Source organism: Anopheles gambiae, chromosome 3 (genome assembly GCF_943734735.2).
Source record: "Anopheles gambiae chromosome 3, idAnoGambNW_F1_1, whole genome shotgun sequence".
Taxonomy (NCBI): domain Eukaryota; kingdom Metazoa; phylum Arthropoda; class Insecta; order Diptera; family Culicidae; genus Anopheles; species Anopheles gambiae.
Window position 1 is genome coordinate 8,533,041 of NC_064602.1, and position 26,143 is coordinate 8,559,183.

A 26,143-nucleotide genomic window follows, 5' to 3' on the forward strand; every position below is an offset into this window, starting at 1 on the left:
CGGGGCCGCAATGTATGTACATTCGCGTGAGCAAACTGCCTTCAAGGAGGAGTGGTGGTTGTTGTTGTTGGGTGCGATGCAGGAGCTGATGTAACCACAGTGTGTGAGATGCAAAAAAAAAGAAGCTATTGGGGAAGGGGGATGATCCCACTTTAGAGCAAGATGGTACTGTTTACCTTTCGCGCAAACGGTAGAATGTAATCCACACGCTCAGGTGCAACACGAGGGAAAGAAATTTCATTGTCAAACCCAGTACTCTTTAAACTTTTGGAGTGTGACGGGGCGAAAGGAGGAGAGAGCAAGCATTGGAGACAGCCATCCGATACGCCGCATGTCGTCGACCGGCATCGGCATGTGCTGGCGGCATGCTTAGCGCAGGATGTTTATATGATACCGTGCAACGGGCGTGGATTTTTCACACCGCTTAGATTGTATTCCTGCTGCTCTTGCAAACGTTCGTCAACGCACGTGCGTTCCTGTGTGTGTGCGGAGCTTGGGGACCGACCAACCTCAGCATGATGGAGAACAAACAAAAAAAGGCTCACCAGCAACTAGATTAAGAGACACAAAGGCAAAGATAGGCAGAGATGCAACGACTAGTGCGCGAAATCTCCGGCAGCTCTCTCCAGCACAGCTTTTTTCCCATCACACGCTGTTTGCAATAGCGGCCCACCCTCCCACTCCCGGTGGGCCGAAACGCCAGATTCACCGGGTGAGACGGACGCAGAAACAACTGGGGGAAACATGAACTTGCGCCCGATCGCACGTTGCCGGCCCACGTGAATCCGCGCGCCCCGCCGGGTGGCCGCGGTTTTGGTATTGGTGCGAGCGAGCGCATTACTGCGTTGGGGTCGGTTTGTGTTTTGTATACCGGGCCATGGCCCCCTTTATGTACACATACAGCGGCAGCGGCATCTTCATCGACGCGTTTGTGCACCACTACGGACGAAGTTGCTGTTTGTGATGGCTTCACAAGGGCTATCTCGAGTGGAACCAGAGCTCTACGCTCTACTAGGGCACAGAATAAATTAATCAAAGGGCCAAATCGATGACAAAACATTATCAAAAAAACAATAAATGCATCACATAAATTAAATAAAATAAAGAAAAATCAAAATAATTCATTCGAAAGCAACGCGCTCCAAAGGTAGAAAAGGCGAAATTGCTCTCAGGGGCGCTTTGTACATAACGAGCGTTCCCGGTCTCTACATACACTCGCACTCTTCTCTCGTTGATACATCCGCGTTTACCTTTCTTTTCCGTCGTTTGGAATGTTCTCTCGCTCTCTCTCTCTCTCTCTGTCATTCTTTCTTTCTCGCTTGCGCAAAGGACACACTTTTGCGAGGATTCCACAGCATCCTACGGTGTGTGAAACATCCGGTACATCCCAATCGTCAATTACAGCCAGCAACTGGTTGAAAGCGGTCGTACCGTGCGCCCCGAGGTTGCCCTGTTAGAACGCCCTATATACAAACAAATCGTCCGAAGGGACAACAGCGCTACAACCACGCAACACGCAAACGAACACCCGGTCGGCACACTGCACTACACAGTTGCGCATCGGTAGTCGCTCGAGGCGGAAGTACCTCCATCAGTGGTGTACCACTGCACAATACAATTAGTCAGTGATCAACGCTCCTGCTGGAAAGGTGTGTGACACAACCGTGTGTGTTGAGTAAAAGTGAAAGAAAGTAAAAGAAAAAAAACAAACCCAAGTGCAAAAAGGGTATTAAAATATTAAAACAAAACGGTTGTTTTGAATTTTAAATCAGCAAAGCCCACGTGGTCGGCCCACACATTTTGTGGTAAATTAGCGTTTCTTCGGTGAGCTACAAAAATGAAGTGTACTTTTATTCACGGCAAGTGTAACAACGATACACGGTCCAAGGTTAGCGGCGTTGTGAATGTAAACGAGTGGTCTGTGTGTGCGTGTAAGCATTAGCTGCAAGACGGTGATCGTTACTGATAAGCGAAAATTGCACTCCGTTTGTGCATTGCGTCAGTGTGTGTAAGAAAGTGGCACAAATATCGAAAATAACCACTTAACTAAAACGCGCAAAAGCAAAAAAAAAACGAAAAAACATAAATCCAAGAACCATCGTCATCATTTCCGCCAAAAGTGCAAATAACAGCGATTCTCTCGATTGATACAGCCAACAGCCTATTGGCTTTTGCAGTGGCAAACAGTGTGCGCGTATGTAACGTGCTGTAACACGGCCTACTGTGTCTCGGTGACGCTGTAAGATCACGTTTTTTGAGTCGCGGTGCACCGTGAGCTGGTGAAGTTGCTGTTGCTTTTTCTGTGTGTGTTTTTAAAGTGTGATCAGATCCGTGTCTCCGATACGTGGTGGAATAATACCGTGTTTGAGTGAGCTTCTGCTGTGTGTGTGTACGTGTAGGAGGTGTCATCATTCGAAGCCTTCGACCAGGCACGACCAGCGACCACAGACAGTGACCGACGGTTGTGTGCGAATGTGCAGTGCAACAGTTCTAACGTCATCAGCACCGATTAGCTTTGAGTAGGGCACTCTCTACCCTTGCACACCAAACCATCACTATCACTACACATACGAAGCGTAAGATCTCCCCTAGTGTGGCTGTGTGTTTGTGCAGCGGAAGCTAATGAAGGTAAGTGGACGGCGAGCGCACATGCACCAGCTCATGCTGTTGGGCACGTTATCCATCTAATGGCTACGTGCGTGTACTTGCATGTGGTGGGGGGGGGGGGGGAATAAAAGGGGGAGAGTCCACAACACCCCTACTCCCCGTTAGGCGGGTTGTATAATCGTTCTGACGCGATCAGACCAGAGAATGGCCAGAATGGGTTTGGATTGCTTAGGTGGGAATGGCCAGAATGGGAAGGATTGTTGGAGAAGAGGAATGTTGGACGATAATAACCCTTTAGCAACTGCGAAGTAAACGACGCAGACCAAAGTTGCTGCACTTCTTGGAATATTGCAAATCCTGTTAACGTTATTGTTAATAGAATATTTAATTAAATCCATTTTGCAATTGCTCCACACAAAAAGTAATTTCTTTGGTCTTCTAACTTTGGTTGAATTTAATAAAGCAATTTTTGAAGATTTCACTTGAAGAGATTCCGACTCTCCGGTTAATCTACAAGCAACCTACACAAATGATAAACGGCGAGCTTTTTAATCAAATACAGTACACTTCAAATGGCCCCACCAGATGGACTTGAGTGTTTGAGCGCTACACTGCAATCGTCTTCGGGCGCTTGACAGAAAATGGAAGAAAGTCCTATTGAAATATTTAAGGAGAAGATGAAATAAGGGACTGCTTTCGATATCTTTAAAGAAGTCATCGGGGTCGTCTTACAGCAGTTTTTTTATATGCACACATTAAATATGTTTTACGACACTTAAGATTGGGGTTGTGCCATGGAATAATAATGGTTGATTAATTCCCCAGTTTTTCCTCCAAAATAAATCCTTTTTTGCAAACGAACATTCTTCTATCATTATGATAGCCCTGGAAAAAGAAAGCAGCAAGATTCTCTTTGAACCTTATCGCTGATAATTGGACGTTATTTTTTCACCCCAGCTCGAGCTAACACAGGCATTACACACCCACACGATCGGTGGTGCCTGAAGCCCTGAAGTTTTTCAAAAGGCTGCGACAGTATACGAAATCTCCCGTGAATAGCCTTTTTTACCATGTGAATAGAAAACATTTTCAATGGCAGAGGGGGTTTTTGTTGCTGTGGTGCTTCTAGGTGGGTCGCATCTGTAAGCAAATGCTTGTCGCCATCGTTTCGGCGTGTGCTTTGAAGGGTGGAAAATTCTGCTCCACAAATAAAACTGAACAACCAGAATTTGCTTGTTTGAGTTACCTGATACGCGAAGGATGCTAAAAGTGGGGGACACCAATTACCTGAGTTTATTCCACTAGTTTTGGCCCTAGAGAGAAAGAGAAACCTGGGGCTAAAGTTTTGTATGTTCAACTCCCACAGAGAAGTCTGGCTAAATTCGCACCAACAGTAGTCGCAAAGTAGTGCTGGATTTATAAATAAAGAATGAATTATACACAACGGCCCCGGTGGTCCTTGTGCTTGGCATATTTTAAAAGCGAGAATTGCACAATCCGTCGTTTGTCAACTTGAACCGCGCTCGCGAAGCCCCACGGTTGTTTTTGGTTTCGTTTGTTCATTTCTTAGCAAAAAGTGAGATGTAACAAATTCCCCGTTTTTGTGATATGCAAATAACCTTTCCCTGCCTCTTTATCACCGAGGAGTTGGCTAAAAACGATTAAAAGTTTCTATCCGAAACCGAACAATATAAGCACGGCTCGTACCCAGTGGGTGTATTTTAATTGGCACCGTTCGTAACGGAAATAAACGTCCAAATGTGTAACTATTTTAACGCGCGCGAGCGCTCCCAACGAGATGCTTATTGGGGTAAATTGTTTATTCACATCTTTCTGCCCAACTTTGGTACATCAAACTTTGCAGCATTAAAATGTGCATAATGATGGTGCGAACGAAAACTTTAGCCCCCGTTCTGTTGCATTAATAAACACCGAAACGAATCGATCCACGCACACAACACAACCGAACCGGGAGGGAGGGAAAGCGAGTCCGCAAGCATTATGGAATCGAATGGAGAGCATCTTCCAGCTCCTCGCCGATTGTCCAAGCACCGAGCTCCGACAGTTGTAGCGAAAACGTGACACACTTCCGTCCACCGCCACCGGCTTCCCTGCGCTCCAAAACACCTTGCCCTTCAATGAGTAACGCGCCGGCGACGTTACGCATAAATAACGCTAATCTCCACCCAGTTACACCTACCCATGCCCCCCTGCTCACCTGGAAATGAGTTCTTCTTGAAGTCACACAGGCGCATTTTCATGCGTTACCAATATCTCAAACTCCGAGAAGAAAATGGTTTTTCGATCGCATTTAAGTATACAGCGACGAAGTTGCAAACATTAAAACGCCCGCGTCTAACCGCGTAAAGAGCCAGCAAGGAAACGACAGCGCTCCAAGAAGCAAGATGCCCCCAAACCAAATGGTGGTTTGTGCCGGCGGGCATACATTTTCCATGGACATGGTGTGTGTTTCGAAAAGTCTATTCGAATTGCTGCCACACTTCATTGATGATTGTATTTGCTGGTACCAATTTACAATTCAATTCGGACGCGGGTGTGTTAGGGATGCGCCGCAATGACTCGTTTGTTACCCAGTCACCGTCATCGTCATGGGTCCTCAAGAGAGGGTCGGCGTCATTGAAGGAGGCCACCAACCGACCGATAGATAGGGGAACAGGAATAAGAATGAGCTCTTGTGGGTTGCGAGTTTGGAAATGCAAGCGTTCCAAGCGTTGCATTTCAAATGCATACGAAGGCTACGGGCGCTCTTCACGGTAAAGCCCAACGTTTGCTGACAAATAAGCTTTCTGCAAAAGGGTTCCACAGATGCACAAACAGTCGACTTTTTCTCTTGCTATCTTTTCTGTGTGGCTTTTTCAAATATGTATGATCGAAAGACAACTAAACAAGCGTGCTTCGAGATGTCGGAGGAGGTTTGTTTGTCCAAAAAATTGGGCGTTTTTCATCACAATCTTTGTTCTGGGAAGCTTGGTGAGAGTGTCCTTCCTGTAATATGGGAGTAGGATGTACATTAGACAGAAGCAAATACCATTTGCTTCCTGAAGGAAACAAATAGGATCAATATTTCATTGTAATAATATGATTGGAACGAATGTCTTCCAGCGATCCAGAGATTGATAGATATGGAATTGATTAAACATCATTGTTTGTTAGCTATATTGGCAGATAAATATAGCTATTAAAGGCAATGAAATAATGAATTTTGATTCGAAAAATCTTTGAAAACATCGAAAATGGATGTTAGGAGATGACTGATAGTTCGATGAAGTTCGAATGCCGTTACAAACTCAAAGGAACTAGAATGCAATATCGTTAACTCACAAATTTAAGTCCTTTTCAACATGGTCCTCTTGAGAATTTTCACTCGATGGACATTCCCAAAGATGTCTAACAACACCAGAACCATATCGTATTGCTTCTGAAATGTGTATTGCCAGCGGCAGATACGTCCCACGTCACGTACCGCTCCCAATCGATCAATGTTTATTTGCGTGGAAGAAATGAAATTTGAATTCCATGTTCCAATACATCATGGAAGATGAAATGCACCACTCCAGAGACACTCTGCTCTGTATCATGTCCTCGTGGGAGTCCTTGCTGTCGTGGGTTTAGCAATCATATGCACAGCGTCCTCTTGACCGTTCTATGCAGCAAAGCAAAGGTGAAAGCATACAATAAAACAAGAACGTTTTTTTTGCGTTATGGCGATGACAAACAACATTTCCCAACAGAAGGCCAACACCGGCCGGCAGCGGAAATAGAATGCTCACGCGGAAAATTTAGCCTGTGAAGTCGTAGGCCGCGGGGCCATGGGGATTCTCAACGCTCATTTTCTCAAGCACTCATGAGTGCTTTTGAGAAATCCTCGTTCTCAGCGTTTGTCGAATCGGAACAAAATCGGTTTTGAGAATCTTTGAGAATCTTTGAGAAAGTTGACGATGCAGCGATCGGCTAACTGAAATATGAGCAATTGTGCTATTTGTTTTTCGGTAATCACTTTGGAAAATGTATTCAATGTTTATAATTGAAAAAAAAATAAAAAAAATGCGATCAAAAATATATTTTCTATTTAAAGCTCCAAATAAAGCATGAGTGACTTTATCAGTTTCTCAAAGTGAGAAAAATTGACGACGGCCACGGGCTCGCGTCTGAGAACAAGATTTGAGTGCTTGAGAAACTTAAATGAGTGCTTGAGAATGTTTTCTCAGCTTGAGAAAGCCCCGTGGCCCCGCGGCCGTACAAGATCCCCTGCAGCTTCCGTGCATGCAACACCGAAATAGAACCAACCACCTCAACCCGTTTTTGTTCCATTGTTCGTTTGAGTAAAGGACTTTTTTTCTAGCACAATACCCTTGTCCATGGCACCGCATGGCACCACACCGTACCGCGTGCATGGTGAAAGGATATTCCTAGCTACACAACAATGCACTATTTACACTTCCACTGCCCGGGTGCGGGGCTCGGAGTTCACGGGAATTGTATAGCCATCATCACTAGCTTCTTTTTGTTTTGTTCGTTCGCCTATTTTCCACCCATCCAACGTGATCTTCCTGGAAACACCTGGGAGTTAAAAACGTACTCAGGTAGTTAGTTGGAGGCGGAAAAGTTCTACACTTGTACAGAACTGTATAAAAAGGTGGCCAATTCTTCCACCACCAGTACACACACCTTGCAGGGGAGGAAAACATCTCACTCGAAAGAAGCCACACCGGTGGTGTACTGGCAGTTTTATTTGGTCTCTCGAAACGGAAAAGAAATTGTGGCTAATTTCAGCCACTTCAAACTTTCCAACATCCAATGTGTTTGCCTGCTGAGTTGTTTGAACAACAGTGAGGGCTCCACTCCACTCTTCATCCATTTTGTTTTATAAAAAGCAGCACATTTCTGCTCAGTTTACATCTTCAACTTTTCCCCGTTTCTCCTTCCTTTTCGTATCACACAAAAGACAGTCATGTCTAGTACAGCCATGTTGTACCTCGGGACACTAGTACTACTACCACCACCGCCGCCTGTGCACGTGTTCGACAGAGTGCTTCCTCTGTCCGTGGTGGCATGTTGGCACAACCACGCGGTTGACATTTTGTTCGCTGGCCGCAAGGAAAGTGGAAAAGTTGCTGCCACGGATAGTGCAGCGCAGCACCATTAACGCCGGTGGACCCGGTGAACAGTGTGTGGGTAGCACTTTGAGCAGCTTCTTGAGCGACGTGAGGACACACGGGGTGTTGTCTGTGTAATAATCCCACTATCGAATGTTTCGTTGATAATCTTCAACCACCGCAAACGCACATAATATTCTGCAACCAAGGGAGAGAGAGAGAAAGGGAAGCAAGTGAAGCGCAACCTGATGTGGCATACGCAGGGCATCACGTTGCGATTCGGTGCGGGCTCGTGTTCCAGCGGCTCACTAAAAAGAAAAGAAGGTTAATATATTTCTCACCCTACTTGTCCGGAGCTGTGCGGGAGTGATTATGTACCTTCTTGGTTGGTGGGTGGGGGGGGGGGTGGGGAGGAGAATGGGAAAACCTGGAATACAGTCCCCACAACACACAGGAAACCGAAGAGCCCAGGACAGTGGGATTAGTGAGTGTCCTCTTCCTGTTGTTGAGCACTTCTACTGCTTCGTTGACTCACGGGTAGACACGGGACATTGTGAGCGACAGACAACCAAATCCCCCCACCCCCCCCCAAAAAAAAGGTCACTGTGCGCTAACGTAACGTAACGCAACGCAAACCATGCGCTGAGGATGGTGACTGTCCATCCAGTGCAATGTGTTTACAGAATTCGCTCGATAAGTGAATGTATGTACATATATCCCGATCCTATTATATGGTGCCAGTGGTATTGTGGCCACCTCCCTGTCAAACGCACCAACATGTGACATTTTGAAGGCAAATTTGCCAGAACCACGTTGAGATTTCGCCACATTGACATATCCCTGCTGATAGGGAATTCATCTTCATACATACATTTATGTCTCATTTATGTTAAACCGCATGGTGTTTGCGTTAATGGTAATGCGTGATATCCTGTGTGACTCCTACCAAATTTTAGACTGAAGAATCAAATTTGGAAGCTTCTCCAATACGGTTGGAATTATCTCGAAATTTCCCTAAAACCACAGATTATTACATAAATCTACACGACCGAGGTCGCTTAATTTTGCTCGCTGACGTAAGCCTTTGTAGCAAACAACGTGTGTGGTATTACAGGGAGAAAAAACCGCGAGGGCTGGATGGTATTGGCGTTTGCCCTTTCAAGCGGGAAATTGGTTGGAAAACGGTTCCAGAAGAGACTTAACTGTGTGTGTCGCTGGAGTGCGTGTCGAGATAAATATAATTCACTAACATGCGGCCTAACATTGAGTGGTGGAAATGTTCGCGAACGCTGCTTATTGCACCAGGAATAGAACCTCCAAAATGGGAAAGCGTGGGTTCGCTAATTCAAGCAGGCAATCATTTTATCGATAATTTTGATTATCACCAATGAAATGGTTTCTTCCTCACTACAACTGGGTTTAATGGTTTAATCTATACATCTCTCTTCAAACCCGAACCGATTCTATCGTTTGCGTTTGGTTTCTGTTGGCATTTTTTGCTTTGGTTTCATCCTTAATCGTTTATTTCGTTCTTCTTTTCTTCCCCTTTTCTTCATTTCTTTCTCCCTCTCTCTCTTTCTCACTTTCTCGATTGCACCACACTTTAGCAAGCGATTTCAATGGGTACGAAACCTCGCTTTCATCAAACAGATCCTCGTTCCCACACCACTACGCTCCGAACGCAAACAAGTGATCCTTCAAAGGATACTTAGAGGGAGAAAGTTAACAGTTCCAAAAAAGCAGCCCATTAATCTTTCCGTTAACGTTTCTATTGGTGTAAATTTTCCGCCCTCCTTGCCTTTAATCGTACGAGTGAGCTTTTACTAACGATTAACGTACAATCCTATCCTTCCTACAATCTCCCGCCCCACATATACTCCACATTTCACCCCTCAGTCTACTGCGAGGGCAACTAAACCGCTCCATTCGGGCGTGCAGTACTGTCAGCCGTTGCACAGGGGGCAGCCAGCCTAGGTGAGAAAGCGATGGAATGGCTGCTGGCGAACCCGCAGATCAACAGCACGTTCGGCTCGCTCGGCACGTTCGAGGACGATGCGTACCACCTGAGCGAGGACTGTCTGGTAACGCTGGAGGAGATCATCTGTAAGCTGGCGGTGGAGGATGCGACCCTGCGCACGTTTCGCCGGGCGATCGGGTTTGGGCAGAACGTCAAGAACGACATCGTGCCGCTGCTGGTGAACGCGAAGGATGTGAAGATCATCGACACCACGATCCGGCTGCTGGTAAATCTGACCGTGCCGGTCGAGTGTCTGCTGCCGGTCGACCTCGTGTCCAAGTCGGAGATCGGCCGGCACACGATCTTCGAGCTGAACAAGCTGCTGATCACCAGCAAGGAAGCGTTCGTCGACTGGAAGACGACCAAGGCGGTGATCGACCACATGAAGGGCATCCTCGAGCGGGACACCAAGCTGTCGATCCAGCAGTGCGACAGCGTCAACAACTGTCTGCTCCTGCTGCGCAACATCCTGCACGTGCCGGAGATGGGTACGGGGGCGGGCGGGCACGGGGGCAGCTGCTATCCGACCGCCGGCCACAACACCTCCTTCCAGAACCAGATCATCTGGAACCTGTTCACGCAGAGCATCGACAAGCTGCTGATCTACCTGATGTCCTGCCCGCAGCGGGCGTACTGGGGCGTCACGATGGCGCAGCTGGTCGCACTCATGTACAAGGACCAGCACATCAGCACGCTCCAGAAGCTGCTCAACCTGTGGTTCGAGTCGACGCTGTCGGAAAGCTCGGAGGACAACGAGAGCAACACGTCGCCGCCGAAGCAGTGCAGCGGGGACTCGAGCCCGATGCTCACCTCCGACCCGACGTCCGACTCGTCCGACAATGGTGAATGTCTGCGGCGGGCCGGCAGTAGCAGCGGTCCCGGGCAGCCGGCACCCAGCCAGCCGCGGTCCAAGCCGCCGCCGCCGCACCAAACGCATCCACACTTTGAACCAGCCGGACTTATGAGCGCTATTTGCATTTTAGGCAGTGGCAAAATGCCATCGTCCATGAGCAAGGAATGTGCGTCCGAGGCGCCGCAGGTCACGCGCATGGTTGCCGACTTCCCGACGCAGATCATACTCTCGCGCGCGATCAAATCCCACCAGATGTACCACCAAACGCTGAAGGCGAACGCTGCATCGAGCGACGGTTGCGTCCTGGGGGGCGGGACGACCTGCGGCAGTGCGAGTGCGGGTGGTGGCAAACCGTCCTGCAACGGGTCCGGGGCACATCAGCAGCAGCAGCATCAACAGCAGCAGCAGCAGCAGCTCTGTGACCACCAGAAGGCCACGGAACTGCAGGAAGTTAGCCGAAACTTTGTATGTTCTTGTGCACTGTGCTGGGTTTTTAATTTATTAACTTTTTTTTGCAGCCCAAAAAGTCCAAAGGTGGCGCAGGCGGCACCAAGTGTCACCAGGATTCGTCCGGCAGCAGCTCGTCGTCGGGCGTGTTTTGCAAACAGTCGACCGCCAGCGGCAAAGATCAAGCGATGAAGGAGAGCAGCAAGCCGTCGAATGGGTCACAATCGTGTCCACAACAACAACAGCAGCAGCAGCAACAACAGGTACAGTCACCTCCAAAGTCGCCCACACTGCAATCCCAACAGCAGCAGCAGCAGCAGCAGCAGCAGCAGCAACAACAACAGTCACAGACGCAGCAACAGCAATCGCAACAACAAACGCAAAAGCAGATCCAAGTGTCGCAGTCGGAAAATTCCGACTGCGGTTACGGTACGCAGGTGGAGAAGGAATCCATTTCCACCTCCAGCAACGAAGACGACAGCCCGCACCAGAAGCCGGTCCACCAGAAGCCGCCCTCCAACCAGAAGCAGCGCTTCAACGCGGCCAACAAGCAGCGCAACCCGGTCTCGGTGCAGGAGAAGAAGGAGCTGCGCCGCAAGAAGCTGGTAAAACGGGGCAAGAGCAATATGTGAGTAACCGCCGGTCTATAATTTCATGACAGCGACATTTCTTGACGCGCTTTGCTTGCTTTTCTCCACCCAACCATTAGCATCAACATGAAGGGCCTAATGCATCATGTGCCGACCGACGACGATATCTCGCACATCCTGAAAGAGTTTACGGTTGACTTTCTGCTGAAAGGATACGGTTATCTGGTGCACGAGCTGCACACGCAATTACTCTCGGATCTGGTAAGTTGAGGGGGGGCATTCATGCAAATTTTAATTGCTGCTAAAGTATGCGCCACTTGATGCGTCCTGTGTGGGCTGTAGAATAGCTGTTCCGAGGAAAGCTTCTGCTGGCATTTTGATATTTAGCAAGAGGCAGTTTCCTATTCAACAATTACAGGCGATACACGGCTTGCAAAGGAGCATTCAACGTAATTGCGAAACTTGATGTTGCTCGGGTTAAGGTCAAACGGTTCCATTTGCTTCTGAGTAGGATTCATTTCATACCATGCAAAACCACAAAATTCACTTTAAATAACGCCCAATTTTAATTAAATCCCAAACGCTTCTCTCCGACTCTCTCCTATACACAGCAAGTGCAAATTGATACGTCACACTTTTTCTGGCTGGTTACGTACTTCCTGAAATTCGCCACCCAGCTCGAGCTGGACCTGGAGCACATCAACAGCGTCCTGTCGTTCGACATCATAAGCTACCTTACGTACGAGGGCGTGATGCTATGCGAACAGCTCGAGCAGCTCAGCCGAGCCACCGAGACGGACATAAAGCCCTGTTTGCGAAGGATTCATTTGGTGAGCCTCCCAGAAATTTACATAACACAGAAAACATGAAGCCCTCAAACCTGCCCCATTCTCATTGTACGCCATTTCCATTTCATTCCTGTGCTGTGTAGGTTGTAACAGCGATAAGAGAATTTCTGCAAGCGCTTGATACGTACAAGAAGAGTACACACCTGACAAAGGTAAGATTTTACCGAGCATTGCAGGCGGTGCTGTGGTTTCCATGTTCTATTTATAAACCTGTCGGCAATTCCACACTCTCCTTCCCACTAAAACCTCACCACAAACTACAGGAGGACAAAGAGAAGCTCAAGCTTCTACAGCTCCAGATAAGCTGCACCGAGGATTTGCGCTGCCTGTTTGTGCTGCTGCTCCGGTGCTACAACCCGAACATCCAGAGCCGCCAGTACCTGCAGGACCTGATAGTGACCAACCACACGCTGCTGCTCCTGCTCGACGGTGTCCGGGAACTGACCGCCGATGGCAACCCGGGCGATATGCTGGGCCACATCAAACAGTAAACAGAAACAAACAAACCCACAAATGGAAGGCCGTTTGAACCAAAGGGGAAACCACATTTCCCCGAGACGCTAACCAATTGCGTTTTCTCTCTCTCTCTCTTTCTCCTCCTTTGTATCCGCGTTCTCTTTTTCCCCCATCCGTTTTTTGTTGCAGGTTTGCGACGGTGGAGATTATGCACCAGTACGGTTTGCTGCTGGAGGATTTCCGCGAGAACGGTGCGTTCGTGAACGATTGCATCTTCACGATGATGCATCACGTCGGGGGCGATTTGGGCCACATCAATGTGCTGTTTCAGCCAAGCATACTGAAGACGTACTCGCAGATCTGGGAGACGGAGTACGAGCTGTGTGATGTACGGGTTTTAAATTGCGCTTCACCGAGCACACACTAATGCATCATTTTTGGACGTCTTTTCCTCTCAGGACTGGTCGGATTTGATCGAGTACGTCATCCACAAGTTCATCAACACGCCCCAGCCGGCCCCGTTGACGCTGTCGACCACGCTACCCGACATCGGAACGCAGCTACTGTCGGGCAATCTGCTCGTCACCTGGACGCAGGAGGAAAAGGATTCCCTACACTGGTACTACGTACAGTGTCGGCAGAGCAAATGTGTCGTAGCGGACATCTTGAAGTTATTCCAGGAAAATGGCAATCAACAGAAGACGCGCCTGTCCATCATCGAGCAACTGCTGGAGCAGAACATAGTGACGCTCGTGCAGTACGACGATCTGATGAAGGTGGAAAATCCAGACTACGAACGGAACGTTCAAACGCCCGCCCTATCAGTCGCATCGGCCGATTCGCCCAAACCAGAGGACGGGGACTCGAAGTCATCGTCCAAGGCGGTGGACGACATCCAGGTGTTGCGCGACCGGTTGCAGAAGGAAAACCGGGGCAAGCTGATTGCCTGGCTGCAGAAGAGCCTGCTGGACTGTTGCTTCGTCAAGCTGAATCTGCTCAGTGGCAATATCTACGTGACGGCGGGCATTGGCGGTAGTACGGGCGTAGTCGTGATGGAGCCCGTCTCGTACCATTGCATCTGTAAGCAGCGGTTGAATGTCTTTGTTGGGTTTTGCTTGGATTGACCTTAGAAAATGTTCTCATTCCCCACACAGTGAAAAAGAAGTCCATCCCGGTTGTGCCCTGGAACCAGGACCAGTTTGCGATCCTGTCCTACCAGCCGTTCATACTGCTGCTCCACAAGCTTGGCTTCCATCTGCCGGCCGATGCGAAAAAAATGTTCGTCCGCATACCGGAGTTCTGGACGGCGGACATTCTGTACAACATCGCGCTCAAGCTTGGTCCGCTCGATAAATGTAAGTAACTTGCCCAAAGCTGCCACCACGATCCACATCATTTATTGCCAGAATTCACAGACACACACAACCACACCGGTGCCCCCAAGGGACTGAGTGTTCCGGGCTCTATATCTGCCCCGCCGCGTACAAGTACAAGTTCAATAAACGACTTTTTTCTCTTCTTCTTCTTCTTCTTCTTCTTCTTCTTATTCTGTGTCTTCTTTTGCATATCCTTCCGCCTGGTGGACGCACGCCGCTTCTATCTCTTTATCTTTCTCTCTCTCTCTCTTTCTCTTTCTCTCTCTCTCTCTCTCTCTCTCTCTCTCTCTTTCTCTCTCTGTTTCTTCTTCCAGCGATTCTCAAGTTCGATCTCAAGTACCTCAACAAGGTGCTTTCGATGGAGAAACAAGCTAAGGCCGACCCTTGCCCGTCGAACGATGCTCGGTTAGAGAACTTTGGATTATCAAGGTCCAGTTAGCAAAGTCATTCATACATACCCATAGATACCATCCCGGTCAGGTTGCAGTACTTTCAGGTTGATAGTTTTAGGACCGTGTCAGTTTCACGCAACACACAGCCCGAGCGCACGACTATTGACCGCAGACACTGCGCAATATCGCACACTCAAACTTGTTTGTGTGTCTGCAGATAAGCCATGTCTGCGCTTAAAACTATCACATGTTAGTAGTAGCATATCTTAGGTTCTTACCAACTTAACTCGAAACATTAGTTAAGTTATCCCGGAAAGCTAGGTTCATGATAGATTAAATCAATTTAAGGATATCTTCATTTCAACGTTAGCCATGCATGCCAATCCCTAGAAGTAGTAGTGTCCAACTCGTTAGGTCCTGTTGCTTTCCATCATCATCCTCATCAGCTGGCTTTTCCTCGCGCAACGACTGTATGATGGAATTTGTGTAATGATGAGAATTTAATTCCCACAAATTCTATTGATATAGATTACACCTCGCCATGATATTGAGAACTTGGGTCGGTTATTCTATTACGCACGTGGTAATGACTTTCGGCACATTGGAATAGATACCGACTAACTTTCTACCATCAATCATGCATTCGGGGTTGTACTTTGGGCTTTTCCAAACAGTTCTTCCCCTTGGGGGAGGAGAACTTTCCAATCAGACCACAATCCATCATACCGTCGAGCGTACATATTGGTCTATAAACCAGCTGCAAAAGTTACCCCCGACCGCCACGATATATAGCCCACCACGACTGATAACGTTCCCGCTCTCTTTCTCTCTCTCTCTCTCCATTCTTCTATCCTCACGCCTCCATCATGCCGAAATACAGATTCAGCCCTCAAATCACAACTAACTGGCTCGATGTAGTGATGCGCAATAAGGCAGTACAGAGGTAAGGAAGAGCAAAACCCACCATCAGACGTGGGGACGGAAAACACTCATTAGCGTAATTACTGCCACAAACACGGCGAAGTTTGCGATTGCACCAGTGAGGTGGGAGGCAATCAATTACCAACACCGATCGATACATCCGTTGGACCATTCGGTCCTCCCCATTCATGATCTTATCGTGCACGTGCCACGAAACTCATCGTGTTTCGGGTCAACTTCTAATAATAGAAAGAAGATAATACCGGATACGGCGATGGTAACCGTTTGTTTTGCAGCGATTATTAATACAAATTGCGATCGCTTTTGATTCTCTCTTCTTTACGCACCCCGGCTATCATCCTGGCCGCCCATGCAGCAAGCGCAACAAGCTGGATCTGCCCGGCCCGTCGAAGGTGATCGATACGGCGAACGCCACCCATCCGAGCGCAACCCTGAAGTCGGGCGGAAAACCGGCGGCACCGTCGAAAATGCTGCACGACCTTTCGATCATCGTCGAGTCGAACGACGACGACGATGACGAGCTGCCGGCGGACGAGGACGATGGGCTGGACAGCACGGAGGTGCCGGTGCTGGAGGAGCACGATGTCGTCAGGTAAGGCCAGGCCAGTGACAGTGCTTTAAAACGTGGTGGCGCGATATAGTGCTGGTGGACATAAATTATTCGTTCAATCAATTTGCCCAGTGCGAATCGATTTGTCCACGCTAAGCTGACCGTCGGCAATGTCGATGTCGTCGTGGTCGTTGTCACTGGGGTTGTGGTTTATGCGGAGCGCATAATGTTTTACAGCAAAAGTGTAAGGTCAGCTGAAAGAAAAAAAACTGAAGGGCGGCTGAACATAACATGACTTTGCTGTCACATAAAGTAACACTTTTTGTTTTGTAAAGGGGGGGAGGGGGGGGGGGGAAACAGACGCAAAATGCAAGCTTGTTAGTTGATTGAAACGGGTTGGACAAATTATGCCACTGAGGCGAGCAGCGGGAGCCAGCTCGAAACATGGGAAGCATGAACTATGATTGCGGCCTACAGGAGCAGGGCTTTTGGCAGGGGTTTCTTAGCAGGAACAATCTTCACTAATTTGGATGCAAAAGTGTCTCATAAAGAACAAAAATTGTATTTTTTCGGAGGCTTTTTTAAATTTTCATTGAATATCCAATCACTCGTCCTTAACTCACATCCGCTTAATAAAACAACCAAACTTACGATGTGTTCCCCCAAAAACCCCTGCGCTCGAGGCGCTGCCGTCCGGTGGACTTCCATTCTAGAATGTTTGACCACCCCCTTTCCCTGCTCGAAACGGTCCCTGCTAGGCGACGAATTGAAATGTTCATTTAATGGTGATTTATTTCCAATAACCATTGAGCTCCAACGGGCTGAGCCTACATGAGAGCCCGCGTGTTTTGCTGTTGGTTCGCGCAATGTTTGAGCATGATTTACGAGCACTGGTGGTGTGCCGGTGTGTGCAGCTGAGAAGCATAATTGATTGCACCGTCCGTGTACCGCCTCGCACGATGTGTCCTCCAGCAGTAGATCACGGTGGTACACCGACGCCGCAGGCTGTTATAAATTCATCTCTAATTGAGTTAGAAGCATTCATGCACGCCCCTGTATGCATCTAGCACCTTTTTAAAAGTGAGTTAATTATCGACCAATTATATTAAAGGGGTCTGTTTTTTTTCCTTCCTTCTCTTCCGTACCAACAGTGCTTGTGAGACCGCTTCCGTCGCCTCGGATTTGACACGCATGTACGTGAGCGACGAAGACGACAAGCACGACATTGTGCCACCGATACTGTAAAAGCAGCAACCTGAAAAGAAGGGTTTATATCCAGCAATCCCGCAACAACAACAAAAAAAAGGAATTATTTACCAATCAAGTACACAACCACACCATGGAACCGTCTTCCCGTTTATGTTACCGTATCATCATTACCACGAACTAGTAAACGCTACGCAGCTAGTGAAAGTGGAACTATTGATTTCTACTGGCATCTCTCTCTCTCTCAGCAAGTGTTCCGAGTTGAACGCGCACAGTAGCAAAAATGTATTATTAATTAATTTGGTTCTTAGAACCTATCCACCATTCTCTTACTACGGCAATTTCGAGAAAAATCACACCAAAAGTTGTTAAATCAAACACCCTACCCGCCCATTTCCCTGTATCCATCGTAAGCCTTAAAGCAAAAGTCCGAAAGCCAAATCTGACAGCAGCTAATTAATCCAGTACCACCATAAATCGCCTGCAAATAGAGAGCTTCGATGTTTTCAGTGTTTGTTCAAAGTGTTAGTAGCAGTATGCACAGCAGTACCCCTGGCCTACCCCATTAGCTTGTCCATAATATACACACAGACAGACACACCGTTTCACACAACAAACTCTTAGAGTTGGATGGAATGTTTTCCATTAAATGTGCACACACTACTTCTGATTGCTCCATTATTACGGAGCAGTACACAGTGCAATAGCTGTAGAAATTATGCTACAACATTAAATAGAAACACACAAGAAGCTAGAACACAGAGCTGTATCTATTCTTAATGTTGATTAACTGTTGCTCTCCATTGGCTGTAAAAATAAAATAAAACAATTCAACCGGGAAACAGATGAAAGCTTCTTACGCCCCTCCCCGATTGGATGGATGAGAGGAATAAGAATGGGGGTTTGAAATCGTTCAACGATTCCTCCAAACCAAACAGGGAAAGAATGTTAAAGTTTTACTGTGTATCATCACACACACACACACACACCAACGAAAGGGCATTGGAAAGGATGGTTAATAACGCAGAGGTTTATACGGTTACCATTATTAATTATATTAGTGCATTAGTACACGTTATTTCTTAGTAGCAACACAATCGGATTCGCGCATTGTTTCACACTGTGGTGCACACTGCATCATTGACGTTTTATGTCAGGCGTGTGGTGTGTGTTTTTGTGCGTTGCCGCTGTCGTTTCGGTTTTTTGGGAGGCAAGAGCAGGTGGAGGAAACCAGTACGAGAAAACAGAGAGGAAGGCACGAGACCGTCCGACGAATTTCGGGCGGGCAGCTTACAATTGACATAAGAAAGACTGCGAAAGGAACCTGGAACCAATCAAAGTGCTACTTTTGACGAAACTTTTGCAAACGGTACAAACGACGAATCGAATAAAACTAGCGCTACGCGCTACATGTGAAGGCAAGGCAGCAGAGTAGGGCATTTATTTGTTAAAGGTTTTGGGAGGAGTGAAGGAAAAAAAGGAAGAAAAGAGCAAAGAAAGCTTTTGCAAGGAACACGCAAATGAGGCAAATCAAACGAACGAACACAGCGGGCGAATCGCAAAATAAGAGCTTTTAAATATATATAATGCACGTTTTGCATGGACACACTCTCTCTTGCTGTGCCGTGCCGTGCAATAAATTCGTTTATGTATAACAGGTTAAAATTGAAAGGAAAAATAAATGTAACTATATTTGTGGAAATGGTTCGAACATTAATGGGGGCAGGGAGCAAATCATCCGAAATTTGGAGTTTGAAATGAATGCAGGTAAGTGCACAGAGCGGTTAGAAAGGTCTCTTAATGTGTCCATACTTCATCAACTGTTTTCAATTTTCACACAAAAATCACCACTTTTTTACACGATCCCTTCCCTTGAGGCGCTTTTACACCAATAAATCGTTTCTTCGACAGCATAACGACAGCATGCACGTGCAGAACGAACCACAACACCAAGGTATGAGTCATGTTGCATAAAAAACAGCCTCATGCTGACAGCCTCAGGCCACAACCGTCCGATCTACGGTAAGGGATTCCCGCTTTATCTGATCCGTCCGCGACAAGCAATTTCTTCGCCAATCTTTCGCCACGATCGCGCGCCTTGCTGTGTGCGAGGTGCGCTCGAGGGGCATTTGTTCAAGCAGCAGCAGCAGCAGCAGCAGTAGTAGCAGGTTCGTCAATCGACTAACAGTTTCACTTGAACACCCGAAAACATGTGTAGCGAGAAATTGAAACAGCAACACGAATTGGCATGCGCAAATCGAACTGCCACCGTGTGTGTTTGTGTGTACGGTGACCCCGAGAGTGGTCCTGTTGGCTGACACACCAGACACGGTCAGTTGACCCGGGCCGGTGGGGCCATGTCTAATTGAAAAGTCGTGACCGATCGGCAAAGCGTCCAAATGTCACGTACATCTAAAATCGCATGCTAATGATCGTGTTGTGCTGCTGGCCAGAGATATTCGATATGCGAATATCTGCCGAACCTCCGAATTGGCCACGGACCTCGGCGGAGGGAGGTTAAATGGTAATGGCCGCTTGTGAAATGGAGCACAGCGACGGGCGCAATGACCAGGACACACACTGTTGGTGGTGAGGCAATGGGGGTTTGTTGGGCCGATGATACGATTAGGTCAATCGTCGCTACTGGTAGTCCTCTGCTAACGAGGCCTGTCGATTGATTGGACAGTGATCCGTTGTGGCAGGAGTAGCAAGGGGCGAAGAAATTGCACTAGAGTGTCGTGTAACTCTATCACACAAGTGAGCATTTTAATGCATTATAGTAGACGTCAGGTCAAGTTTTACTTCAAAATTCTGGATTCATCGTGGACGAGAGAAAACGCTTTCAAGTTACATGATCTAATCAGTCCTTTTTGTTGGGCAAAAAAACACGCATCATATAATGCATCTCCATGGTCACGCGCTAAGCGCTCACAATCATACACCACCGACGACAGTTCGACTCTCGATCAGAATAAAATTAAATTTCATGATCTCTTGATATATATTGTGAAGGAGAAAAATGTATTACAGGGGTTTCAAGGAGTACTCATAGCTGTGAGACACTTTATTGACTCTTTCTTATGTGAAAAGAACTTTATATTATAGGAATTGGACTCTATAGCACTCTTGTTGGACAAAACCAATAGGAATTTCCAAAAGAGTGCCTTAGAGTCCAATTACCATCATATGAAGTTCACTTCCCATAAGAAAAAATCAAGGAAGTGTCCCACCACTATGAGAACCTCTGGAAAACCTTGTATAACCTATTTAAACGATCTCCTAGTGTCATCAATTGCAACCTCCCCTTATTGTATTAAAAAATAACGTAATTAATTGAATTTGTATGATTCTTCTTCTCTTGTCTTGTCCGCGCCCAAAGATGCCACCCAATCGCTGCTAAACGAATGGTTTACCGTTTTTTTCCTACACGCCCACCCAACGGAAGGACGGTTAAAGATACCAACAAAGCGCAAAACCTCGACAAACCATATTAAAGCAATTAAGTGAAGATCAAGATCACATCCGAAAAACGTTTCGGTCGTCTCGTTCCACGCTTTGTCCGTCCCACTGGTGCACTGTGTTTCTCATCCATTATTCATCCCGTGATCGCGAGTTCGGAGAGCGGAAAATTCGGTAACAGGTTGCACAATCGGCATCCACAACAACATCCGCCCGCATGGATGGATCATTGCAAAGAAAGCGCAGACAGGGCAGGGTGAACTTGAACTACACGGCCGTTACGGTCGACCGGCCGTGAGTAATCGGAGCACAGCCCTCCTCACGCGGTTCAGTTCACGATCAACCGATCGGTTGCAAATAGTGCCAAAGTGTGTGTGTGCTTCTGTGCGGCATCTTTTCCGCCGTTCCGAGAGAGCTTCTCTTCCACTGCCCAAAGTTTAACTGCCCAACATCCTGACCGCACGCCCCGGATTGCGCCATGGCGAATCGCTTCGAGCGCCCACCGTTAGGTAAGGCCGGACGGCTGGGTCACTACCACCCATCAATAGAATTCCGTCAACAGTGCTGCGGTTGAATTATGGGCTAGTTTTCGGATATTGTCACGGCACCGCCACGGATCAAGGTGTTCGCTTCAAGCGCGGCCTCACGTTGACAATGGCGAAGGTCACTCGGGGTGCTGGTGTAAGGTGCCGGCGGGCAACAACAAAAAAAAACTTCAAACAAAACAAAACATTACCAGAGAGCGATCACTTGGCGAGAAGGTGTGACGTCGGTCGTGCGATGTCACGAGATCGCGTGCGTGCGTGCAGCAAGCAGCAGCCCAAGAAAGAACCTATGAACCTGTCGGCGTGCGCACGGGTCCGTTGTTGGCTACAATTAAGTAGAATAAATCAACGAACTTTCCACGGCGGGGCTCTCGTCGCCAAAGGGCTCCGGACTACCTCTCGCTGTATGTGCGTATGGGAAGGGTTGGCACGATCTTGGGCAGTCTTGCGGCGCTAAAGTGAACGTCTTAGCCAGTCGCTCTTTAACGCCGTCGATATATACACACACACACACACTCAATTGCACAACCGCGAGAAGGTTGGGCCCTAACCCGGCTCACTCGGGGAGGGCTCACTTTATTAATACCTAAAGACCCGCGCCAGCAGCAGATAAGCAGCGGATCTCGTGCATCGGGCTAATGTGCTCATTATCTGGACGTGACAGTCCAGTCCAGTCCAGTCCAGTCCGTCAGGCCGTGTTTGGTGGGCTTGTCCGGTTTGTTGTTGGGTTCAAAAGTTTATGAATCGTTTGACGCTACCGTGCTGTTAGAAGGGGACCGGCGGGTTCCTTTTGGGTGGGTGAAATGAGTGGTTTCCTATTGAAGCTTATTAATTTTAATGGCACCTAATGCGGTGCGTCAATTGGGTAATGTTGGCAAAAGGGGTTTTTGATGGAAGGGCTAGATATTGAAGAGCTACGAGTGCTCTAATTATTTGTGTTTCCATTTAATATTTGTATTCTCGCGTGAATGGGGGTTGTTCAGAACCTTTCTAAATATGTTCTTGTTAGTTAATTGAGAAGTTTAATTAACTGCTTAGCGTTATCCCTTTCAATTTTACATTTATTAGTAATTAAATAGAATTCAATGTGCACTTACCTGTATGTTTGTCACTGTTCAAATCACATCGATTGCCGATTATTGTCATATCCAGCTGACTCTGTAAGAAATAAATTATGTGGGTTTTTAGACTTTGCTATTTACATTTAAATATCAGTTTAATATAAATTAATAAATTGTGTAATTAATTTGGGTGGTATTTGTTCTCAATCATTCTACGGAATCGGTCTATCAATCGTAATTTAATTATAAATACACAGTGAAAGACACAATGGAATTCTATAAAATGAAAAGCAAAAACATCAGCAAACATGAAAAAAACCCATCGCGATGAAAATAGCGCCGTACCGCACGAAATGGTTCAACTGATTCTGCTAATTATTGCCATTTAAAAGGGCAAACACATGGCTCATTGTTTAAAATACACGCGCACTAACAATAATAAAAAATAGCCCCATTAAATACCTCGCCCCTTGTTTGCTATTTTTAATTACTAATTGTTACAGCGGGTTGTTACACAACTTTTGCATGCTCGTTGCTCTTGTTTTTTGCGTGCTCAAACCTTTTTTTTTCCTTCCACTTTTTCCCCGTATGAAAATAGCCTTTTCACATCCTCTCTATAAATCATTTGCCGCACACACCGACCGACGCAGGACGCACAAACAAACCACCTACGAGGGTATTAATTTTGTTTGTTGGACGGCGCGCACCAGTAAAGGCAGCAAACTGGCAGCACGACAAACATAATAATATCAACGCGCAGCAATCGCGCGCTTTTGCAAATTACCGTGAACCGTGAAGAGAGCTTTTTGCTCTACACAGGTAACGCACAGCTTTTAGTGCGTTTGATGTTCGTTGCTGCGGGGATGCTGCATATTCGCGTTCCGGTCGGAGCCAAAGATCAAGATAGGCGGGTCGGGTTAGATTGTTGAATAGTTGCTGCGGCGAAAAGGCGTCGCCAACTATCGCGCTAGCAACCAAGCAACCATCGGGCACCGTAATAACATCTCACCCATTCCGGGTGCTTATGGTAACGCAGACCCCTTTGATGATGCGCTCGCGAGTTCGCTCGCGGATCGTTTACGCGTGTTTGCAGCATCCCGCAGGGCGGTGGCTTTGGACGCACGAACGTCGGTGTCGCATTAAATGAAGCAGCAAATTACTGGGGGTGGAGCGCTTGGAGCTCCAAAACCATGACACTGGCACGGTTGCTTACCCATTGCTCTCTCATCAATCTCCCCTAACCACATATGAATGCTGCATGAACTGCAAAGGCGATGGCCAGAACAAAGGCAGCCACTATCTGTGTGGCTCGGTGGTGGTGGTGGTGGTGGACGGTTTTTGCATCGATGCTTTTGCCCATGTTTCCCACGCACTGAGTGTGATAAGCGTGAAAGTGAATTGAGTTTTTCTAGGTATAACATCCTTTCAAAAACAGGTGTGTTGTTACATGGCAACTTCCCAAAGTTCAATTAGTTTCAGTTGAAACCAATTCCAAAAGTAATTAAAATTAGAGTGGTGTCCCTCAAGCATGTTCTTTCCAGCACTGGATTTTTTTCAACCCATTTTTGTGTCATTTAAAGCAGCAGTAGCCTTTAAGGCTATACTTAATTATAGGAGTTTTTTAGAAGGACCGACCGAGGATTTTCTGGAGGTTCATTCTGGATTTTTTGTTTAAATCGGATGTTACCTACAGGACAATTTAAAACCGATTTAAAGCTGAAAAATCCTAATTACAAAACCTTTTGAAGAATACTCTCAGAAGGTAGAATTTAGAGTGTTTGAATTCTATATCAAAAGGCTTCATTCGATTAATGTACCGTAATCGACAAATTGGAAACGATAACGTAACTTCCAAAAAAGGTCAACTAAATCAGTCACTTAAAATAGGAAATTGAATCACCTCCAATCAAACCTCTCCAACAGTAGCTCTCTTTTAGCGTATCTTACATTTCTACACATTTTGTTAGGTTGACTCCAACCAGCTACTAATATTTGGACGAGTGCTTGCCCATTCGCGCCAACGCAAGTAACCCAAATCAATAACGATTTTCTATTACACAATCCGTCGTGTGTCAGTTCACCCGCTTGCCACCGATGGCCGTGTGTGTTTTCATCGACTTTCCCGACATATACACACACACTCATGTCAGTTCCAGGGCTCCGTTCCGGCGGCTGAAAGTTGAAAATCGTGTCGAATCTTTTTTTTTCTCCGCAATGTGTAGGCGCGCGCAGCAAAACGTGGCTGACGAGGGTTCAAGGGCCACTGCTGCACCGCCATCAGTGTGTCTGTCTCTTCTGCCCATCTGCCCAGCTTCCGTTCCAGTACACAAATACACACACACACACACACACACACACACACACACACACACACACACACACACACACATTTCCGTTGCTGTCGGCGCCCAAACACCTCCACCGGCTTCACGCCAGTCACGCCTGATCTAGTTGTTTGGCCCTTTTTTTTGCTCCTGCAGCGCGGTAGCGCCATCCGAGCGCCAGCCTGTGAAGGGTTTAAAGACAAATTAATAATTTATTTCTTCACTCCACCAGCCTGACAGTTAGCATTTAGCAGCAGCAAACATACCGATACACGAGGTGCATCCATCCGATTGAGCTTGTTAAAAGTGGGGAGTTGAGGGAGGATGAAGGGGGGGGGGGGCTTAATTCATGAGAAATCAAATTCACATCTAACACCCCGACCCGAAAGGCACACCTGAGTGTGTTATGATTTGATGTTTTTTTCCCCATTTTTTTATAAATGTCTCTTTAACGCCGTCTCGGTAGCGTATCCAACCCTTCTTCTTTAAGGCTGCTGGCACTGCTGACAGTTTGTGTTTATTTTGCGGGTGTGTGTCTGTGTGTGTATTGCTTCTTTCTTTCCTTTTTGCGCCCGCTCAGCACTTTAGCACCCTCGGAGCGATGGTGCAAGAGCGACAGAAGGGCTTGGGATGAGAGCAGCAGCAAAACACACTCGTAAAATCGTGCCCAAACACACTTCAACGTCTTTGCAGTCTCCCCACGGGCGGAATTGCGTTGACGAGATTCTGCACTGCAGTATCCGATTGAATATTGTTATTAGATGCTAAATTGAAAATTGGCGATATTTATCTTGCCAGCTCGGGAGGAGTGTTTTTGTTTGCGGTTTCGCCTGTTTACCTTCTCGCTGTATTTTGCTGCTCAACCGTCAGCAGCAGTGCAGTGGGTTTTGTCAGTCGATGATGGAAATTGTGCAAATAAAAAATCTGTCACCGGGTTTGAAGGTGTGATGCAATCGTTAAATAATGCTAATATTTAGAGAGAAATAAACGGTAAATTAACAAACAGCAAATGCATTAATTATATTAAGTCCCCATGAGGTTTAAATGGCGTTCAATTCGAACTTCAAAAATTGGAAAAATAAAATATAGAAAAATCCCTTCAACCGAGCATTTTTGGAGCGATGGCATGACAAAACTTTGTGTGGCCACTGTGAGCGTTTTCCACCAGGGGAATGTGAGATTATAAAACTTTCTATCAGGAAATCAAATACGTCAACCGTGAGGTTAACCAACCTCAACGGGAACAAGAATGCCCGGATGTCCGGATCCAAGAGCAAAAGTACTACTCCAGCCAGCTCACCCAGGATTTACGCCCTGTTGCACAATTACCTTCCAGTGCTGTCCATAGCAGCA

The 26,143-nt window shown here is 47.0% G+C and overlaps 1 protein-coding gene across 9 annotated transcripts; it reads left to right on the plus strand.

Annotated features, from left to right (window-relative positions):
- The first annotated feature begins 1,397 nt into the window (after window positions 1–1,397).
- Window positions 1,398–19,103, plus strand: LOC5668288 (protein timeless). 9 transcript variants are annotated; one of them, XM_061661401.1, is made up of 16 exons: window positions 1,399–2,628; window positions 9,332–9,500; window positions 9,621–10,583; window positions 10,725–11,059; window positions 11,113–11,669; window positions 11,751–11,892; window positions 12,243–12,461; window positions 12,563–12,631; window positions 12,743–12,966; window positions 13,125–13,323; window positions 13,394–14,015; window positions 14,090–14,290; window positions 14,626–14,740; window positions 15,584–15,646; window positions 16,001–16,237; window positions 17,347–19,103. In XM_061661401.1, the coding sequence occupies exons 3-16, from the start codon at window positions 9,710–9,712 to the stop codon at window positions 17,438–17,440; spliced, it is 3,951 nt and encodes a 1,316-aa protein (XP_061517385.1). In that variant the 5' UTR covers window positions 1,399–2,628; window positions 9,332–9,500; window positions 9,621–9,709; the 3' UTR covers window positions 17,441–19,103. The 9 variants fall into 9 exon arrangements, with proteins under 9 accessions (XP_061517390.1, XP_061517393.1, XP_061517391.1 ...); XM_061661403.1 differs by having other exon boundaries at window positions 9,332–9,347; XM_061661406.1 differs by having other exon boundaries at window positions 1,398–2,628; window positions 9,332–10,583; window positions 14,626–14,716.
- Window positions 19,104–26,143: the final 7,040 nt, after the last annotated feature.